The 22,866-nt window shown below is 42.8% G+C and overlaps 1 protein-coding gene across 1 annotated transcript in view; it reads right to left on the bottom strand.

Moving 5' to 3' along the window:
* Nucleotides 1-22,866, bottom strand: part of LOC138526098 (suppressor of tumorigenicity 14 protein homolog) — a 1,040,494-nt gene that overhangs the window by 882,239 nt on the left and 135,389 nt on the right. The window contains exon 4 of the mRNA XM_069636455.1: nt 13,911-13,978. Coding sequence (XP_069492556.1) covers nt 13,911-13,978 — 68 coding nt within the window. The remainder of the gene's footprint in view (nt 1-13,910; nt 13,979-22,866) is intronic.

The raw sequence follows: 22,866 nt of genomic DNA, 5'->3' as shown, positions 1-22,866 counted from the left end.
GGCACAAATTCCGTTACTGCCACTTTTTTTGGTGGTAAGGGAATTACCATCACTTTTACCACACCGCTGAATTCCGAGTTTGGAGGCAAAGTGAAGGATTCATCTTCAGCAAAAATGGTGGGTGTAAAAAAGCTCATCCTACATCTGTTCTTTCTGATCCTCTCCCTCCATCTCTAATCCCTAAGGTTTACCCTCTTTCATCTTTCCTACCTTACGATCCTTTTCAATTTCTCTCTCCAGTCTTCTAATTTTCCAACTTTTGTTAAACATGCTGCCCTCCTTCTGATAAGTAAAAAGCCCTCTCTTGATCCTTCTCTTTTATCAAATTTCTGACCTATCTCTTTTCGTCCGTAACTTTCTAAGCTTTTGGAGAACATTATATATTCTCATATCTTTATCCACTTTAACTCTAATTCCCTTCTCCCTCGATTCCAATCAGTCTTTCGTCCCGGTCGCTCAATGAAGAGCGCACTTCTCTCTTTCGGTGACTCACTTCTGTAGGCTTGCTGTGCCAAACACTCTTCTCCCTTGGTACTTTTGGACTTGTCTGCAGCTTTCGATACTGTTGACCACTCTCTCTTGCTCTGTTCTCTTTCATCTCTTATTTTCAAAAGTTCAGTTCTTCACTGGTTCCAGCCTTATCTTCCTAATCATACTTATTCAGTTTCATGGGCTTGCCACACCTCTTCTACTTTCCCCCTTCAACACAACATTCCAAGGGTTCTGTTCTGGTTCCTTGGCTCTTTTCTCTTCAAACTATTCCTCTTGCTTCTATTATCACCTCTTTAAGTCTGCTTCACCATTTCTCTGCTGATGGCACTCAGTATTCTTATTTTTCTTCTCTTTTACTTAATTCACTCATGCTATTCTTATCTCTTGCCTTTTAGCCATTCAGTCTTGTATGTCTGAGTACTTTCTCATCTCAATCCCTCCAAGACTGAGGTACTTTTCTTTTCTGTTACTACTCTTCCCTCTCATCTTCCTCCTAACTCTATCTCTCTTCCTCCCACATCTCTTCCTATCTCGCTGCCTGTTCGTAATGTTGGTGTATATATTGACTCGTCCCTTGCTTTCACCTTTCACATGTCTTTTCTTTCTCTCTTCAATATTCTTAAAGCTATGCCTTTTCTTGTCACAAAGAAACTTGTACCCTCTTTGAGGAACCAGGAATGAGACATGGACACAGAGGACTCATGATGGATGTCATAAACTTTTATTAAATAATAAGGGGGTTGGAAAATGACTCACTGCCCCATATCTAGCATTTATTCCCTACCTCAACCAAAACTAAGGATCTTTCAAGCATCAGGATGTCCAAAGCAAAAATGCCCTATGTCCGAAATCCTATCCTAGCCCTCGCTTTCTATAACTAACTCTGAGGTGTTAAGGGTATTGTCCTTAACTTAGAACGTGCACAAATGTTCAAGTTCAACAAAAGGTATAAATCCAACAAAAGTTCCAAATGGATAATATTCACAGTTCCAATGGGAATTACTCCCTTCCCCAGGATTATCTCCACCATAACAAAGGTTCAAAGAATAACCAAGTTTTTTGTAGTCCAAGAGAATAACCATCTCCTTTTGGTGTTGCAATTCACTCCCGGGAAATGGCTCCCGTACCCATGGTATTTTCCAAATGCAATATCTTTCTTTGGATTCTCTTTTCAAAGTCCCACAACTCCAAATCAAAATCCTAAGGGCAGGAATCTTGCTTGGGATTCTCTTTTCAAAGTTATTCAATTTGGGTGTGCGTCCCAGACTCACAAATGATTGGTATATTCTCCTGACAGGACTTCTGTACCACACAACTCTTTGTGGGTGCGCTCCCAGATCCGCTCTTCACCTGGTATACTATCCTGTCAGGACCTTTGTACAACACAACTCTTTCTCGATTTGGATGCGGGACCCAGACTTACACAATATCAGGCAACAGCCTCCTCCATGCTTTCCTTCTCAAGTGAGTCAGCGACCCTCTGCTTGGCAATTTGTTAGTCTATCTCTTATTTCCCAGGGCTTACTGCCCTCTCAAACAACTTTCCCGTGATGCACAGCATTTGCTGTAAAGCGACCTGGCGTCCCACCTCTTCCCACTGGGCTCACCGGTTTCAGAGAGTCGCTTCGGCGTTCCTTGCGCTCCCCGGTTACTGCTGCTGCTTGCCAGCGCTTTGTGGGAGCGTCTTGCTTCTGCTTGCCTTCCCGTTTGGTCTCCGGCATCCTCTGACAGCCATGTGCAGTCTCCGACCTCACCCTGACAGACCTCTGGTTCTTCGGTGCTTGGAGAACAGCATTTCACAGAGTGCTCCAAGCTCCTGTAGCCCTGCGCTTGCTTCCTGCAGTCTGTCCTGTCTTCTCTACAGCACAGCCTTCTCTGAGCCTTCTCCAAACCTAAGGGGAGCCGCATGCTCCAGTCAGTCTCTCTCTTGGACTTCCTGACATGTGTTGGTAGCAGGAAAACTCGGCCCCTTCTCTGGTTTCAATTGAACTAGTCCGAAAACTAGAACAGGTAGCATGGCTTTCTGGTCTGGTAATCTGTATTGTTCTCCTCCTCCTTGTCCCAGTATTCTTAGTCAACATTAAACAGGGAGAGAAAGGGGTTTTATTGTTGTTTATGCATGCAGATCCCTGTTTGCCTTTACAATATGCCAAATAGTATTATGGAATTACTGGGGAGTTATGATCTTCATAACGACATCATGTCCTGATATTACCACAGAATCTAGAGGGGAGGGATGTTGGATCTGGGTTGTTATTTTCAACTAGTCAAGGGGCACACCATGTCTCTCCCTGCAAGTCTTGTCCCACTTCCAAGAGGGTCATCTCCCCCCATGAGGTCCTCCTTCGCATTGGCATCCCCTGGCCACATGAGGAGAGGCTACCCCTAGGAAAGGAGTGATGACATCATCAGATTCATCACACCTATCCTATTTTTTCTTGTTTATTTTACTGTTCTACTCTTCTTTTTGGTCTTCCTGCAACCCATCTTAGTCTACATTTCTCAATCTATAACTTGTCTACCCATCTTCTATTTTCCATATCTTCTCATGATTCTATCTCTCCAGCTGTAGCATCTCGTTGTTGTCTCCCTTTTAATTCGCGAATGCTTTTTAAATGTCTTCATAACCTGACCCGCCTTACCTTTCTTCACATATATCTTTCTATACCCCCACACGTTCCCTTTGTTCTCAATCACTGTTTCTTCTCTCTGTTCTTCGCCCTCCATGTGCTCAATCTTATTTTGGTAATTTTTTTGGTTAGCACCCTTGCACCCTTCCATTGGAAAATGCTTATGCTTTCTCCCCGCATTCTCTCGCCCTATTCTACGTTCCATTCCTGTCTTAAGGACAATCTTATTTCTCCTTAAAGCCAACACAATTGTTATTTTCATTTGACTAGTACTGTATCATACTGTGCTAAGAACTTTGGTGTAAAATGCATTATAAATACAAATAAAATACAAAATACAAAATCCTCCACTTTACCTCCAAAAATCTGTGGATTTAGAGTGCGAAATTACAGCTTATGGTAAATCTGCCAAAAATCCACATGGAGTCTGATGGACTCCAAAAGGGAGGATTTCCGTCGCCATGTAAGCACTCATCATCCTGTGGTAATGCCACGGTCCTGAGTGGAAGTAACTTTAAATGATTATGATGATAAATCAGTGGCTTAACTGCAATTTACACACAAACTCATCATGAGGCCCATAGTATGTGTATGAAGTATATATTTACATATATGTGATTTCCAGGTGACAGCATGAATTGAAGTATGTAAACAACATGTTCAAAGTTCAATGTTATTTCTGTATTAGCACTGAATGGTCAAGAGAATATTACCATAAGAGTTTTCCAAAGGGTCGAGAACTTCATAGAAGGAAGCATATCATTGTGCAGTTTGTTTTTGAAGGATTCCTTCACTCAACCTTAATTCTCCCGCCCCTGGAGCATCACCCCCCTGCACACCCTAATAATCACAGCTCCTCTGCTGCGTCAAAGCCTACTTGTTTCACCCGGGTGCTTCCCCTGTGTATAGCACTCCATTGCTCCCCAGCTAATTTCATGATTTATAAGTTCAATACAAACAACACAAACGAAGGGTCAAACATATTGTTTCTATATGTTTGGTAGGAGGAGGAGCGTAGTCCTAAGAGATTCTTTTCACTATGTTGATGAATGAGCAGTAGTGTGTATGAGCACTGTGAGTGGGAGGTTGGTGCAATTGGGTGCTTTTCTGTGTCTAGCAAATACTGAATCTATCATGGCACCATTCCCTCTACACTGTTTCAGAAATTTTAAGGTACCTACTTCTCCCCACCAAGTGAGTATAAAAACCTCCCCTTTGCCCATAAACCTCCCAGTGTTTTTCAATCCTCCTGGTGAGGGACCCTGGGACCTGCCGATCAGGTCTCATATTTTTGATATCATGGATTAACATGCTTTCTTGTACCCCCACTGTGTGGGTCGACTTCGTTTTCCCAAGTCTCCTGGCATCCTGCAGGGTTATTCTTTTCAATGCCTCGCATTCCGCTCAGTATGAAAACTGCACCAAGGATTTTTTTTAAATCAAGGTCCTGTCTCTCTCCTACTAGTCATTCTCCACAGGGAGTCCTTGTATCAACATATTTAGAGGACTGGTTGATTTGGTCAACATCGTTTGAGAATGGGAAAAAGGGAGTGAGGGTGACTTGCAGTTTGTTAACAGGCCACAGGTTTCATCTGAACAAACTTAAACCTGTTGTCGCCCTGTACAGGACCTTACATTAATCAGGGCACAATTTCTAACACTGGAGACCGAAGATTCTTCCAGAGTATCAAGGGGAGAGGTCAAGACAGACATAGAAATAGCTTCAACTGCGGGAAGTTGTTGGTCAATAATTACAAGTCCAGGGTCACATGGACTCTTGTGTGCATGTGAACCATGGTGAAATACACCTCAGGTCCCTGATTTCTTATCTACACCAACATTGGGCACTTGCCAGGATTTCAAACTCCTCATTGCACTGACATGCTGCACTGGTGGTTGATATCAGAAAATACAATAAACAAGGTTCCCCTCAATTCATCCATAGTTACAATGGTCATGGCAGATGTGTGCTTGTTGGGATGGGCAGCTATAATTCCAGGCTCACTGGTCCCTAATAGATTTCAAAATGTTCTCCACCTGGAGTGAATGGTAGACAATCTCCAGGGCCCTAAGGACTCAAATCCACATCAGGACAAAGAGTACAACAGTGGTATCTTACATAAAAGGACAAGGAGGGGCTATGCCCACTGTAGAGAATGTCCTTTTCCATGGGCCTATGAGGAAAGCACTACATACTCTTCCTTCTTACATCTCATATAGTGGGGTGGATAATGTTCAAGTGGAGTCTTTGATACAGCGGTTCCAGCATTGCAGAAACTGAGAATATGCACAATACTTTTCATCCAGGTTTGTGAAATGTTCAGTCAACCAATAATTTGCCTACATGGACAATGATTCCTGGACACTCAAGCATGGGTCTCCAATGCATTGCCCCCTAAATTGCCCCAATCCTGTTGGTTCATTTGGCAGTGTCGCCCTCAGGTTGCTTACCTGGTTTCCATGCCTGGTTCTGGCTCCTCATTCATCTCACTAAATCATCAATTTGAGATGGTCTAGAACTTGAGAGGGGCAGCCTTCAGAGAGAAAGCCTTAGCATACAGGTAGCCAGAGTAGCACAGGACTCCAGGAGACGCTCTGCACTTAAGTCCTATTTAAGGCATTGGGCACCACTGCCGGCTTGGTATGGAGTAAAGAATCTGACTCCCCTTGAGTGTAGCATTTCTTCTCACAGTTACTTGGTAAAAGTCTCAATAACAAAAATGTGAGCACTTGCGGGGGTTTCAAAAGGAGAGCTTCTGAATAACGGCTGCCTTATATGGTTTCCCATTTCTCGTCCTCTTCCGTTTTGATCCCTAATCTGTCATCAGACTTGTCATTTGTTCTAAGGGAATTATAATGCTGTGCTTTTGGACCAGTAGGAATTATCGGTGTTAAGTCACTTTTCATAAGCCATTGCATAATCTCTATGCACTTCTCCAAGTGTGCCAGAATTTTATTTCTGGAATTTTATAGAGTATTGATTACTTCAATTGCCTGTTCTATATTCCTTGAAGAGTCCCCATGCACAGATATATGGGAGAAGAGCGCAAAAGTATCTCCAGCACCCTGCTGGGACACAGGGTTTGACAACTCCATCAGAGAAGCACTAGGAGAACACAAGGATTCATTGAACAAGTGATGTTTGCTGATCTAACAGGTCGCTAAGGGAGGGATTGACTCGGGGAGGTCCATAGGGCGTGCTTCATAGATAATTCCCACAATTTCAGGGGCAGGCGAAACTCACCTGCTCTCCCAGCTACCCTGAATTTCTGAATCTCCCGGACCTCCCGTGCCTCTCTGGTCTCTTGAATGAGGACTAACTACATTTTTATCACATTTTTGCCTGGGGACCCAACATTCTGCTCCGCCCAAGGCCTGATTTCCCCTTGCGTAGAGTCAGACGTGTTACCACTTACAGCATCACTCTCCGTGATAATCCCGGGGACAGAATACTGGACAATATCAGGAAACTGGGGATTGTTTTAAAATGACGATCACACCTGAAATGACACAATTTGTGCAAAGCTACTTGTTACCACCGAACGGCTTTAAGATCCCTAATTAAATATCTAAGTACTCCACAGTATACACTATCAGGCTTGCCACTTGTGGGTTCACACCTTGACTGTGTCAATAGGGCATATTGAAGTATTATGTAGCTTACTTACAGTATGTTCAATCGGGGCAATCAGAACAATACTTAAGCTTCCCCAGTACTCCTCAGCAACAGGTGCCCTGGACACTTTACACTAGCTACTAATCACCGAAAGTATCCTATTCAAGGGTCTCTGTGTGAATCTCAAATGTCTAATTTTCTCAGAGAGATTTAAGATCTACGAGACAATTAAAACATTGTAACTTTATGGCACCCGCCAATCTTTCAGTAAAAAAACTCAACATTCCATTTTGTGCTTGTTATGCACACGTTCCTAAAAACCAAAACTACTGCACAAAACATGCGGTGGTAATGCAATTTACCCCGCACTGCAAATATGTATTTACTGTATTATCAGAGCATAAGTCTCAGTGAGCAAGAGTTTAGATCAGATTAAATACCCAATGTTACATATCAATAGCACTATAGTGTTAAGCAACCTGACCTTCAGCAGGGACGCCATTTCCCCAAAATGCCAGGGGGAGCGGAAGTGACATCACACGTCCCTTGACCTCTGATGACATTACAGGAAGTGGTGTCATATGTCCCCACCCCAAAGTGACATCACGGGAAGCAATGGAACACGACCTTTGTCACCCCTTGACAAAACAGTAAGTGGTATCACATGGCATTGTTCCTAAGACAACTGAAAAATATGGTTACGATATCACTGTAATGTGATATACATTTCATACAAGAGATATCACTGTAATGTGATATACATTTCATACAAGAATGGACCACCATATGTATCGTTAATATCAGTATGTATAGGTCCATATTACCAAATTACTGTGAATGTAAGTAGATGTCCAAGGCCAAATGATAATGATTTATTATATAGCACTTACGCTTAAGCGATTTATATAGAACAAATATACATGCAATATCGCCCAACCTGTGTTGGCACGCATTTATCAATCTGAACCTGCAACCTGCAGATCACACACACATCGCAGCAGCAAGAACTCCACCCACTGAGCTATTTTACTGGCTGTAACTATCTTACCAGCTATAGTAAAATGAGCAATTACATTTCTGAATGTTCTCAAAGTCAGAAAGCAAATTACACTCTTAATACCATTAAACTGGTAACTGAGATTTAACAGCAGGCCAGTGCATCTGCAGATCTGGTGCAAAGTTGGCCACATGCCAAGCTTGCGTGGATCTACTTTTCAGGTTTAAGAGGTTGGCAAAATACATACCATTGGGAGGGTTCATAATTGTGTATGAAAGAATTTAGAGTAGCACAGGGAAAGCAGCTCACTCACATGGCATCCCGAGGGCACTCATTACCTCAATCATGCAAACAAACATCCTGAACAGCATACCATGGAGATAAGAAAGATAGACACATTACAGCAAAACATTAATTGTGGCTCAATGAAATCAAGGGCTACTTTATGTGCTATGATCGGTCAACAATAAATAAATAAATTCTACACTGTTCACAAGCTTTTAGGTACAAGGATTTTGTCAAGTGATGGAAGACACCGAGATGGAATGTCTTGTGATGATCATAACAGAGACAAGGTTAGAAAAAAACATGCTATAACTGCAACTTGCGAAAAGTAAAATACATAGTCCTAAATTGATGCTTATTCGACTCTAAATGCTTTTTGGACGTTTTTGTCTGCATGGTGAATTTGAGGTGTTTACGAACAGACTAAATCAGTGACTCACCCCCTGAAGTGTGCCTGAAATAAACCTTTTATGAGTCTAGCAATTATTGTATAGCATTTCAGAAAAACAAATGATTTGTTATTCCTGTTCATTCTTATTTAGTGCCATGGTTCAAAGTGTTACACTTGTGGAACCGCCTGTTTTTTGTTAAGAGGCCTGAACAAAAAAGCCAACCACTCCATCCAGAAACAAAGAGCCACGCAGTGCTGGCCACCGCTCAGGAGATTCAATTAAAAAAATATCTTTTTTTTACATTTCTTTTATTTTTAGGGGTAGTAAGGAAGACCTCATGGGTCGCAGGTGCGACTCCTGCCCAAATCCAAATGAGATCCCTGACCTTCTGGAGTGATTTTAAAGAATATGTTGATTCACAATCACTTTGTAGTATGTCATGCCATTTCAGAAACAAAAAAAGCCTTTAAATTACAGGCACCATATATCCCTTTTCCGGCAATATATTTGGGATTTTCAATTATCAATTATCTCTTAATTTCAATTATCTCTTACTGTAGATATAATGACATTTAACAAAAATGCAATGTAACAAGTTTCACTTGATCGTTTATCTTTTAATGTAGTTGTTTTAAAATATGAGGCAATGAATATGTCTTTAATATAGCTATAGAATTTCTGTATACCAATTTGTTGTGTAATGATAACATTAGCTCATCTAACATAAAATAAAATACCACCTGGTCCAATCACATTTCTGCTGCAACTTTTGTTCAAATGTTTAGCTTCAATCTTGATTTTCTTGTACAATAATTGGGTTTAATTTCCCTGAAAAAAAGTTATTGAAGACATTGTGGCTTTATGGCCAGTGGTTTTCACAATCAGAGTGAAAACCTACCTAGAATGATGTAGTAAGGGGAGAGGTATGCTCTAGTTGACTCCTCTGATCCAGATTATGCCACTCTGTGTTCCCAGTGTAAATATGTTTGTGCCAGCATTATAGACAGAAAACTATAGCAAAGAATTAGTAAGGAATTTCTGGCCACCATTGGTGAGGGTAATGATGTGGACTCGGGCCTGGGTTATTAACTTTAGGTGGACTGCCGTAGTAGTCTGTGATTTTTCCCTTTGACCCATGTACAGTGCCAATCCCATTGCAATCACACCCATTAGCCAGGCCACCATCTCCACTGACACCCATGCTGTTTTGTGCCTGTGGTCCCAAATCGGGCTTACTATGAAGATTGTCCCAAATTACACAAATATGAATTGGCAAAATGAAAAATAAATAGGAAATGCCATAGCTAGCAAAATGACCAAGAACCCAAGTATTTATTGTGCATTTGGCAGAAATGAGTGGCATAACTTTCATTGTTTAATCTGTGGACAGCAGGAATGTCAATAGACCAAAATACCAAGGGTGGCAAAAGTGGCATCACACACATGATTATTTGACCTTTGACCCTGATGATATTACAGGAAGTGACATCACATGACATTTGCCCTATATGACCTACCATGTCGATATCCATTTTAACATTCGTGTTTCTCTTTGCCCTCCGGGTTACCCTCCCGGGAACATCATTCCCTCACGTGGCTGGTTCTTCTGAGCAGCTCTGCACTGACTTCCATGAATCCGCTCCCTTCTCTCCATGCCTACCCCTCTGCAACTCTCAACTGTTTCAATAACTGTATCACGCAGCACTGTATGCAAAGATCCCTCTCTTGTATCTTCCATGTACTTCTCACCCTATTACCTCCAGATTATTCACTGTTGTTCTTCTTAGAAATAATAATTAATTTTTTATAACGCACTTTAGCGCGGGACCACAATTCAAACGTGTTGCTGCCTTGCTTCCAAGAGAAACACGTTGCCCCTGAGCTGTCCTCCTGGCACTAATACTCCTATTGAAGGAAATGGCGTGCCTCATACAACCTGGCAGATAGACTTACCCACAAAAAACAACTTGACATTTAGAAAAACGGACATCAGGTGAGATCTCTCTATCCCTTCTGCTCCTACTTCCTCTAGGGCTCGCTCTCAAGATCTCTGCAACAATCCTGCTACTTTTCAGCAATAAAATGCTTGATACTCCTGCTAACGTCTCTCTTTCTAAATCAGCCCCATACAACAATAATATGGTCCCACATGCCATCCCCGCACACATACTTCTTTTGCTCCTTTCATCACAGATTACTTTTTGTTCCATATGAACTTTACCAAATCTGTCACTCCTCTCTATGCGTGCGTGCTCCATCTAAACCCTCCACCTTCTTTCTTCAGATTCTTCCGTATTCTCCATTCCCTCAGTCCGCTTTTAACTGGTGCTCTTACTGATGATCTTGAGACGCTTGTTATCACTCGTCTTTTGACACACTCTTGTCTTCTAGCTACTATCCTATTTCTCTGCTCTCGGCCCTCAATAAAACCTTGGAAGATCTTATAACTTCTCAGATTGATGTTTTTATTGAATTACAATCTCTTCTTCACCTCCACCATTATGACTTGCACCTGGGAAGAAGCAGTATGGATGTGCTCACTTTTCTATTAGATGACCTTTGGCTCAACAGTGACATGGCCACTCCAACTGCCCCTGACATTCTCGATTCTCTGCAGTGTTTAGTATGCTTGACCCTTCCGCCCTCATTAACAAACTTGTGACATTTGGAATCTTGGGCGTTGCACTGTATTTGCTTTCTTCCTTTTCACAAATCGCTTTCAGGCTGTTCATTCCGCCTTCACCTTTCCTTTTCTCCTATTACGTGTGTGGTTCTAGACAGTTCTTCTCTCCCTCTCTCTCTTTCTCTACTTATTTTTCGAAAGTTTTGGTATACCTCTTTTTCATCACCTGATTGAATCCTTTTGATTCAATGTATTCTCTTTCAGATGACACTAAGTTTGGTGTTAGACTGGCTGGGGACCGGAAAAGTCATCTACCAGCTTCAAAAACTGCAAGATGCAGTTTCTTCTTGCATGTACTCCAGTTCACTAAGACTACATTCCAATAACATTGAAGCCTTGGCACTGGGAGTCACCGCTTCTAATTGGACCTCTTCCTTTTGGCCATCTACACTTCACTCATCTCCCCCACCCCCCAGTCACCTCAGCTCTCAATCAACGCTTCCCCATTGATCAAGATCTCTATACCCAGCCTAAGGTTAGTGCTGTCACCTCTTCATGTTTTCTTCAACTCTGGCTCCTAATCCAGATCTCACCCTATTTAGCCTGATTAGCCCCTCTTTTGGCAGTGACAGCTCTGGTCCAGTTCTATCTCGACTATGGGAATGCTCTTTATATTGTGCTTCCTTGTTTCAGAGTCCCCTGCCTGCTGCTGATTCAGAATATTTCTGTTCTCCTCGTGACTGGCCTGAACACATTTGGCCATTTTACCCCTGTCCTGGCTAAACTCCAATGGCTTCTTCATATGTCCTGTTTAAGATTCTTTGCATCACCCATTGCTGCTTTTATATGTTTGCTCCTACCTTTCTTACCCTGCGTCTTACTAAACAGTCCCTCTCTCCCCTCTTCCCAGCAGCTTCTCCTGATGATCCTCCAATTTCTGCAGTCACGGAAGGGTGGCAGAGCTTCCCCTGTCCCGGCTCTCCCAGAATAGATTAGCTATATTCCTGCACTTTGCCAAATCATCACATTTCGGAAAGATCTTAAAACAATTCTTTTCTCTCTACACTAGCCACTCATTCTTACTTATTGTGCACTTTCCTTTAGTGCAAAGAACCACTTTGGTGTTGTATGTGCGCTTTATCAATAAAGTAAAATAGCAACGCATGGCATCAGAGGTTTTCAGATATAGCGTTCAGACTCATTTGCCAAGTTGCTGCCATCATGTTCCAGGCCCAAATGCTCAGGCTTCCCACACCAAGCATGCCCCTCCCTGCCTGATCACCATATGATCTCCTCTCCCATGCCCTGTCATCCACCCGGTTCCATAAGTATGGTACAGTCTCAGGAATGAAGCTGCTGAGGAGCTATTTTAGGGTTAATGAGTGGAAACTGTGGAAAGTAAACTGGGATGCCATTAGAGACCTCTTTACCTTCGGTTTGGCACTGCCCATTTAACCACTGAGCCTGGGGTTGTCATGGGTAACACTTGGTACCCCTGGCAACACCCAAATGACATCTCGGAGGGACAAGATGCAACAGATAATTCATCTAATTGTGTGGTCTTTGAGAGATGCCCCCGCCAGGCAATCTCTGCCCCCAGTAGTCTATTATATTGTTTTACTTTTCTGTAAAAGAACTGTGGCTCTTAGGTGAATCTTACACCATATAACATGTTATCATACAAAAACGTTGGGTAAAATAAGCATGGCTCAATTTTAGAGGAGAAATGGGAAAAACAAAGAATGCATATCTTCAAAAGGTAACACAGTAAAATATGTGGACTGAAACATTAGAACTTAAGCTGTAGTATTCAACAAAGATTAACGTCAAATACAAGGAAAGAACAACTGTGAATTAAGATTTCAGAGTTTAACAAACGTAACGAAACAGCATATTCTTCCTGATTTCAATGGAGGTGAGGAGGAACTGCTACATTTAAACAGAAAAGGAGACCACTCATGCAAAATACTCCTCACAGGTTACATGACTACAGACAGCTTTTGCCATTTTAGCTTCACCCCATTGAATTGTGCTCCCCATTCTGATGCTCACAGGGCGAGAAATGCTGTGCCTTCGCATTAGCCAAAGGGCTGTTAGGTGTTGAAAAAGCCAACACATGAGTGGGAGGCAGCATGAAGGAAGTAAGCAGCTCCCCTGGCCTCATCAGACTCGGAACCTGCCTGATGCTGCTGTGGGGGCTGGTTGTGACAGCTTACAGTTCATTTGAGAGGGCAGAGGAATGTGGCCGTGAAAGCTGCAGTTATAGATGCCTCCATGGGTGTTGCTAGGCCTGGAAAAGATCAGGGGCTAAGCTGATGTCAGGACTGGCGGGATTCAGGGCTAGCTAGCATTTGGGTTGTAGCACCTGAGCTTCTATCCGGGGCTACAACCAAAAGATCTGGGGCTATACCCCCCTCAACCCCACCTAGCAACGCCTCTGGATGCCTCTCTGTGATTCGGCACCCTGGGCGGCTGTCCAGATCACCCATGCCTAAAGCGAGCCCTGGTAAGTGGCTAGGACCTGAGATGTTGTGGGTGCTTAGTTATTTCCTACCCCATACAGACCTTATTTTATGTGGTCCTATATCTTTCCTGTCTCCTTGTGGGATTTACAGTGACTACTTGGGTAGCTCTTCTTTCGACCCGTCCTCCAAGAGGCTGATATCAGGGCATCCACTCGCACAGGGGTCTTGACTATGCTTTGGCAGTCACAAGTCACACTCACTCTTTGAAAGATTACTCTTCACATGTTCTCTCTCTTAAAGTGTTGACAAACGGGAAACACAAACCTAGGTCTCACACACAGCATAGCCGTCAAGTAAGCCATGTCAATGTAATTTAGAATGTGTAACAAAGTGTAACAAGAAGGACTTACCTGAAAGCAGCAATGACAGATTTCAAGTAATATTTTCCAAAGATGGAAGATTCATATAATTCTGCCAACTAAATGTGCAATAAGAAAACAAAATAGGAGAGTTAAAGTAACGCTCTGTTCAACTTGTAAAACAATATTCCATTATCATATGTATTACAACAAAGATAAAATAACAAGTTATACTCACAGATAAAAGCGATCATGCAGATTTAGGAAAAAGCCTTGATTATGTTTGCATGTATTATATTACAAAACTTATTATGTTGGCAACCCTCACAACTATATTATGCTTCCATCATGACATAGTATTGGTTTTCTACTTTTATACTCATTACCAATTCTATATTGCAGCCCATTACCTCCAATCCTCCCTGCTTCTCACAGCCCTAACAGTTTGAAGGACCATAAATCTGATGCAGATTATCTAGTAGCACTGTCTAAAATACAGACGTTTTTCTGGTCTCTAACCCTAGTATAAAGCCCTGGCTCTCCCTGTCAACTTCTTGTGCTGTCTTTCTGTTTGGGACTCTAGTAAGGAGTCTACAAGGGTAATTGCCTGGTACCCACATGTGGAGAGCATCTAGTTAATTTTGCGATAATAGTTAAGCGTGGCCAGTAACTCCCTTTCCTACTGGCCCCCTCTGCTTTCCGATTGGTGATTGAGGCAACTGCAGTATGGTGCAAGTGGCAAGACCAGTACAGGATCTAGGGCTTACAGACTTCAAGCCTATGTTTGGTGTGCGCTGGTATTTAAGGCCAGTGGTTCACAATTATTCTTTCTGCTGTTATGAGTAGTGGAAGTGTACTGAAAAGAGGAAGCTGGATTCCTTGATCACATCGAGCCAAACCTTTCCTTTTCCTGAGGAATAAACTCCATCTGTACAGATATGGTTCCGGATACCATCGTATGTCTCAAGCACTGATTTGGAACCTGGTGAAAACATGTCTGGCAGAGGCTTTGAAGGGTGTTCAGCTTCCAGCTGCTCAAATCAGTAATACAATGTTACGTGAGTCCAACTCCATGCACACGAGGTACTCTCAGTTACAAGTGGAGGACAGACAACAGACCGGGATGACGATTTATTATTTAGAAATTCCTACCCCTGCACTTGCTATTGTGACCATTGCCTTCTTTCGGGATATTGAGAAGTTACTCTTAATAGAGTGGAACGCTACTAAGAAGTCCTCATTTCCTTGTTATCTATAAGTTACATCTATTGGAGGGTTACATTTGTATTACTCTAGAAACATAAAAGTTGACCTGCAGTTGGTAGATCTGCTTTAGCAATATGGTAAAAGCTTTGTTTTTGGGCACCCCATTAACCGGGACTCTCAATTAACCAGCACTCCTATTGCCAGTAATAATAACAGTTCTGGTAAAATGTGGGGTTACAAAGTTTTGGAGCCTTTAATAGAGCACACAGTCTAGGAAACTTGGTTATCTGGCCTTTTTGCCTTCTTATTTATCTAGAACCAGTAGGTGTACCAGTGCTTCGCACAGTAATTCCTACTTCAGTCCTAGTTTGTAGTTTATTTAATTAACTAAATCAATGCTTCTTTGGAGACAATATTGCTAGACTTTCCTGTAGGAGTTAGTGTGAACAAATAGTCTTTATTTCTAACTCTGGAGGAAGTCACATAAAGCTGACCATGAGAAAAGCATGAATCCTGTAAATCGGTTCCAGCTACTTTGAGTTGGACTGTTGAGATTGCGCTGCAACATTATTGGTGTCCCGTTGCACAGCCGAGGCAGCAGCGAACTCAACATAAGTGCCATACATGTAGGGCTAAAGTGTGTACGCTTGAAGTTCCGGACCCGTATGTCTACGGCTGAAGCCTGTAAATTTTGTACTGTTGATATGGCATCCATTCATCAATGTCTGTGGAAATTAAGTTTCTGTAATTATCATGCGAGATTTGCTACGATTTGACAGACAACATAATTGCGGACACTATTGAAGAGGCATGCACCGTTTCCTATCACCCAGATTACTACAAAAGCACTGTATTGTGTCACCGGCATGACTTCAAAAGTGAGTGCCGCTAATGTCTGTAAGTGATATCAATCCAGCCACACCCAAGTCACACCCAGCATGTAGTGCGCAAATTAAATCCTTATTTATTTTATCTATAAGTTCAATATTATGAACGATATACCACTCGTATCACACCCTTCTCCTGAGACTCCCCCGGTCACACTGAACCAGGAATCAGGCTAATTTGCAAAGGTAAATATTTATTCATGTATTTAGAATTTAATCACAATATATTTTAACAGGTAAACAACAATCACCATGGGGTGACAGAACACAGAATAATATCTTTAAAGCACGAGGAATCAAGTAATGGACACAAAACAAATGCAGCACTGAAAAGAATACTTTTGGATTGGTTGAGAACAGATGGCACTATGGTTAGGGGTTCCCCCTGCAAGACCCCCCAACCCCCCAATAGGCAATTAAATAGATGTGAGGAGAGTGTAGGTATTCGGGAATAGCACAAATCAAACAGAATGTCACTCCCACCTTCAAACACAAGAGAAATACGGAATTGACTTTTCAGTTGTCAGTATGGCTTTGAAATTGTCTTTAGAATTGACTGGGCAAAAACACCAAATGTGATCAAAAATACTCAAATTATTATAAATTCCTATGGGAGCCGCTTTGAACAGTTGCACACAATAACAAGCAATGATTTAGTAAAAAGAAAACATTTGAAATCTCAAAGTCCAAGTGGGAAGCAATTTAAAGCTATTTCACACATGTAAAAACCTTTCAGGATTTCAATTTGCGGCAAACTTTTCCTTGCGCGATATTCGCTATAACGGCCAATCGGATTGGTTTGGGCTCTTTGGATAGCTGCGGATGTTGGGTACAAGTAGGAGTCGAAATTTCCCTTCTATCATAAAAACTGAGGGAGTTATAGAGGTTTTAGTAAGAGTCATTTTTGAAGAATAGGCGTGAGAATGAAAAACAGAAAAGCACTTTGAAAATGACAGATAGGTTTCCTTACACTAGATTATGACTATGAAAAAGCAAATGCCACAGATGGATCTTACAGTCACATGATCAGCGTAACCCGCCTGTCGTGGATACTCTACTTCTCCTGGGATTTACTTTTCTTAATCAAATCAATAAGAAGTTAGGATTTAATAACACAGATGAGAAAAGAATCAGCGCAAAGATAGTTCTAGCAATACTATGGTTCTGAATTAAAGCTGGGATGGGTTTGAGATTGGGATCATACAATGCAGATATATTATGGTCACTGTTCTTCCTATTAATACTCACAGAATACGTTCTTAAATTGGACCGTCAGTTCTGGTCATGGATTGGATCTGGTCTAGGAAGGACAGCACATCAGGTGTGGGACTGGATCAGCTGGGCCGGTCACCGGATTTGCACAGGATCTGTCTATCTTGTTTCTGGGTATTTCAAACAGTTGGATAGCGAGTTCCTCAGGTAAGCCTTGTGGTAGCAAGCCAGAGATTTTCAGGATACTAGTTCAAAAGGCCTTCCCACACCCCAGCGCTTCACTTGGTTGCAAGAATAAGTTTAAAGATTTTAGGCCTTGCAGAAAGTCAATAGTTCTCTACTGCTTGCAAGCGTTTTGGCATCTGGAAGGATGTTAAAGCTGGATGTAGAATGCTAGATCAGAGTGCTTCGCCAGAATCAGGAAAGTGAGTGAATCATTGAGTCCCTATGTGTTGTCAGCTGTCTCTATTTATCCTTTCAAATTACATCACAAAATGGGTGTATGGGCCGGCTTAACTAAGCTTGACCCTGTGAGCTGGGATTGGATCAAAACCTCATCTCCGCCTTACAACTGAGTGATTGGATCAAGGCCGGGTGATGTCAGATTTTATGGTTTGCTTTACAGTCCATAGAAACCTCCCTTTAGCCACTGGTCTCAAAATCGGATTTTATCCTAAATACATATTTCTACATTGGTCACTTCTACAAAAATTACACACAAAGATTACATATGTTATGTAGTAGCTGCTCCTTAAAATCCCACAGCTGTGGGTGGGATCTTGTTTCACCTTTCTACAGAATTTTGTCCTTTTCACCATGAACAAAAATTCCAAACTTTCTGCAAATTTCCACAAATGTGTGTGTTTACCATATGGATGCGTGTGTACATTTTCACAATTTTAGCATTAACACAGTTCACATAAAACCACATATATTGCCATTCCTGTCCCGAACATGTTAAACAGTTCTACTGCCTCTTAAAACGTGCAGCCAAAAATTAGATGAACAGATCTGTCCTTGTAAGATAGCTCAGCGGGTTGAGCGGTCGCTGCTGCGATCTGAGCGTAATCTACAGGTCGCAGGTTTGAATCTCGGCAAGGCCAGCTCAGCCTTTCATCCTTCCAAGGTCGATAAATGAGTACCAATTTCAGTTGGGTGATATTGGGCCTCATTACGACCCAGGCGGTAAGTTACCGCCTGGGCCGTGACTTTACCACCATGGCGTAAACTACGTTTACGCCATGGTGGTAGGCGTATTTACCGCCCCATTCCAACCTTGGCGGGGCGGTAAATCCCCATTTTCCCTTCCCCATTCCCATTTTGCCCCATAGGGCATAATGGGAGTGGGGAAGGCGTTAATTACGCCACCGTAAATTACGGTGGCGTAATTAACTCCATGGTCCCTTAGCGCCATGGATTTTAACACCTGCTAAAAGCAGGTGTTAAAACCTCCATGGCGCTAAGGGACCTCGGAATCAGGCGGTAAGGGTCGGCGCTGTTTACGCTGCCGTAAAACCCTTACCGCCTGAGTCGTAATGAGGCCCATTGTATGTAAATATGTGCTCTATAAAGCGCCTTGGATTAAGGCGCTATATAAATAACACATTATTATCATTATCATTATATGTTTCACCACTTTGAATCACAAGTTATGAGTCTTTAACAATTGTTCATTGTTCATTCTTAACAGCAAATGGTCCTGCCCCTTTGTCTCTCCCTGCAGTCCAGGAACAGCCCCCTCCCTTGGGGAGTCCCTTCCAGGCGCAGTTTATGACCCCTTTCACACCTCTGTTTCCTGGGTTGAAGCTTTGCCATTGTTCATGCTCTTTCTGTAGACAAAAGTCTGGGGAAACCCACAATTATCATCTACCAGTGAGTTTCTGCTGAGAGGATTTCTCCTCCCCTTTGAAGAAACTTGTTTTTGAACTTTCAAAGGGTTGCAGCTCAGCCAGGCTAATTTATTCCTAATTCAAAATCCAGCAAAAACCAAACTTGTTGCATCAAAAATAAGTACATTACTTTCTGAGCTTTAAATCTGTGGGATCACAAACACAACTGAGATCTGTATTCCTTTTAGCAACAATCCTTTTATGTTTACTATTCCGGCAGACTTTTAGTTTAAATACTTTGAAGTTTCCTCAGGAGCTCATCTGACAGCTGTCATTCACAGGTAGCCCAGGGTACTGCACACAGATTTTGACAGGGGCTGTCAGTTTACAGACAATCCAGTTATTCTGAAGAAATGTTTTACTCTTTACACTTTAGGACTTTATATTTTCGCCGTGCTTCATTATATTGCATGAATTTTAGCGCCAAGCAGGATTTTGAATGTTGAGAAGTGTTGTGTATAGGCATTTTGGTTTTTTTTTTTTAGCAACAAAGCAAATGTGATATACAGGCACATTTTTGAGTTTCATTTGCAAAGTGCAGCTTCTCTCTCGGCACTCTGTTTGCTGTTCATGGAGCCCTTTGGCACCTCTTCTGCAGCGTGCGCTCTATCGCACCACATATGCACCATGGGTGGCAGGTTGTGCATCCATCTTTTGGTGTGTTGTAGAACGCGTTTTTTGTAGGTTTTTGACACGCACAAGGGTTTTGCCGCAATTGTTTCTGTTTCTTGCACCATAACTATCAGAGTGATGCCTCATAGCACAGAGGGATGGGTCAATACATCCCACAGAGCCGACTTGGTTTTTACCTCCCGTCAAGGGGAAGTCGGCAGATTGGGATGTTCTTCTCTGTCAGTGTGGAGAAATTCAGTCGCTTCTCCCGTCAGTGATCGGGCGACCCACTCTCCTTGCTGGTTCTGGTTGGGAGTATGGAGCGGCACTCCGGATTCCTTGGTTTTTTTTCCCTCCCGGTCCCCGAGTGGTCCTCCTTGGTGATTCTTGGGATGATTCTTAATTCAATGCTAAAAAACAGAACATAGCATGGTTATGGAAATGTTCCCACTACTGTGTCCACACATCTTCGGGGGATGTCAGCAGTGGGAAAGACACTTGCATTGGTTACAATTGGCAATATTCCCCATCTATGTTCACTACTGGTCTTAACACTCTTCTCACACATACACGGTGAACATTTAGTCATTCTTTTATGTCTCTGGATTTTCCCCCACTTGGTTTCCGGTCGGCTCCTCTATTTGCCACAAACATTGCCTGGGATGGCAACTCTTCAGCTGGTTTATGTGGACCCACTTCTCTTCCCCCTCTGTCAAACTGCCCTTTGGGATGCAGATTCTGTAGGCAACTGGTGAGATTCTGTCCACAATTTCAAAAGGACCCCGCCAAGTTGGGAGGAATTTATACTCTTTGGCTTGGTTCCTTTGGAAATTGTACAAGTAGACCCAGTCTCCTACTTGATATTCCTTTTTAGTTGTCTTGAGATCATAGTGGGTCTTCATACTGTCTGCAGATCTTTCTAGATTCCTCTGAGCATAGGTAAAAGCATGTGGAAGGTGTTTTCTCAGATTCCCAACATACACATGGATTGTGGAGGCATTTATCAAGGTCTGCTCTTGGGTTCTGTAGAGCAGATGCTAGGGTAGAACCATCCTTCGTCCAGTCATCAGCTCAAATGGAGACATTTTTGTTTCAGAAGAAGGGGTAGATCTGATGACCATCAGGACATGGGGTAATTGAATGTCCCAACTTGGCCCAGAATCTGCCACAAACTTTTTTAATATGCTCACAATAGTTTTATTGTACCTTTCAACTCCACCACTAGAGGACTGCCGGTAGGCAATGTGTAGTTTCCTTTTGACCCCAAGTATCTCCCACATCTTTGTCATCACTTCGCTGGTGAAGTGGCTACCTGGGTCTGACTCAATCCTTTGGGGTAGTCCAAAATGCGAGAAGATGTGATTGATCATCAGGGCAGCTGCTGTTTCTGCCTTGCAATTTGGGGCCGGGAGACATTCCACCCATTTAGTGAACACGCATGTTATGGTCAACATGTATTTGTTCCCCCTAGAGGAGCGAATCATGAGCCCGATAAAATCGACTTGCAAATCTGACCAAGGCAGTGTCATCCCCCTCTTTTGGAGGGGAGCACAGTGTGTGAGTGATGTTGGCTGAAATTGTGCACACACAAGACACCCCCTTCAAGTATTCATCGAGGTCCTGCCCCATGTGTGGTCAGTATGCAACCTCTCGCAAGATTTCTAATGTCGTATGAAACCCCCGATGACTGGCTGTGGCCGCATCATGGCCGTGACTTAGCATCAGGTTTCAAAATGCGGTAGGGACCACCCACTGGTCATGGGCAGATATGGATTTCCTCACCAAGAAACTATCTTGGATTCAGAACATTTTTGGACATTCATCAACACTGAGGTCCTCTTTCCCAATGTAATCGGTATCCGTCAGGGGAAAGTTCTCAGGGTCCTCACTGTGTTGATAAAACTTACCAATTATTGGATCCCCTTTTTGAGCCGTAATCAAATCAGCATCTTGGGTCTCCTTACTCCATTGTGCAGTTTAGAGTTAATTGTGAGCATATGTCTGGGATCTAGTGCTAGCAGTGACCTAGATTTCCCCCAACAGGGAATTGATCTTAAGTAGATCCCATTGGATGGCTCTGGTTTTGGCCAGCTGATCAGCTAGGTCATTTCCAGTTTTGTCTGGTCCCTCTACTCTAGAATGACCCTTGATCTTTTTCCAGTAGATGGTCATCCCATTCGAGGTGACCAGATCATCATTATTTTGTATTAATTTTCCATGTTTTAATGGTTTATTATTAGCACATAGCATGCCTCTGGTTTTCCAGTTAACCAGGTGCTCCACCAACCCGTTCCGTACATGATCTGAATCAGTGATTATGACCAGTTTGTGAAGTTGGGCAGCAGTGAGGATGGCTTGATGCACATCCATCAACTCTGCCACTTGACTACTTCGGGGACCGATTTTGTACCCAGCGGAGGGTTCTGGGGCATCATTCACCCATGCATTCCCTACGCCGGCCACAAGATCCTTTTCCCCGTTGTTGTCAACATGGTAGGAGCACAGACAGTGGGCATTCCCTCACACTTGTCTTCTTCATAGACCTTGTGTGGGGAATTAAGGTATGCCTCCATGTTGTCCTTGATTTTAAGACTTTCGTCCTCGAGACAGTTTTCTCTGGCACAATCATGCAAGTCAGCCAGACGTTGCGCGAGGGGACTCTTCTTGTTTTGGCCATATCTGACCTCCACAGGAAAGCCTTGTATTGACAGAATCCAGGAAGTAATTTGGGAATTACTCACATTTCCGGCCTGGATTCTGTCACTTTGAACATATTGCAAAGGCTGGCGGTGTGAGTCTCCACTATGATGTCTTCCCCCTGGATAAACGGGTGGTAATTCTTCAATGCCCACACCGTTGCCAGGAGTGCCTTCTCACAATCGTTGAATTTTTCCTCCACGGAGGATAAAGTCTTACTCGCATAGGAGATTACTTTATTGACCATGTCATGCTTTTGATATAATACTGCAGTCAAGCATGTATTTGAGAACCCTGTCTCCAAGAAGAACTCCTTGTTTTTGACAGGGTAAACTAGGCAAGGCGCTTGTGAGAGGCTTCTTTTGAGTTGTCTTACTGCCTCGGCTTGTTCTGGACCCCACCCCACTTGACCCCTCCTTCAACAGATGGATCAGGGGTCTCGTGATCTCTGCGTAGTCCTCCATGAACTTTCTGCTGTAATTAGTTAGTCCAAGGAGGCTCCTT

Source organism: Ambystoma mexicanum, chromosome 7p (genome assembly GCF_040938575.1).
Source record: "Ambystoma mexicanum isolate Mex_15411 chromosome 7p, UKY_AmexF1_1, whole genome shotgun sequence".
Taxonomy (NCBI): Eukaryota; Metazoa; Chordata; class Amphibia; order Caudata; family Ambystomatidae; genus Ambystoma; species Ambystoma mexicanum.
This window is presented reverse-complemented; position numbering and strand designations above follow the sequence as displayed.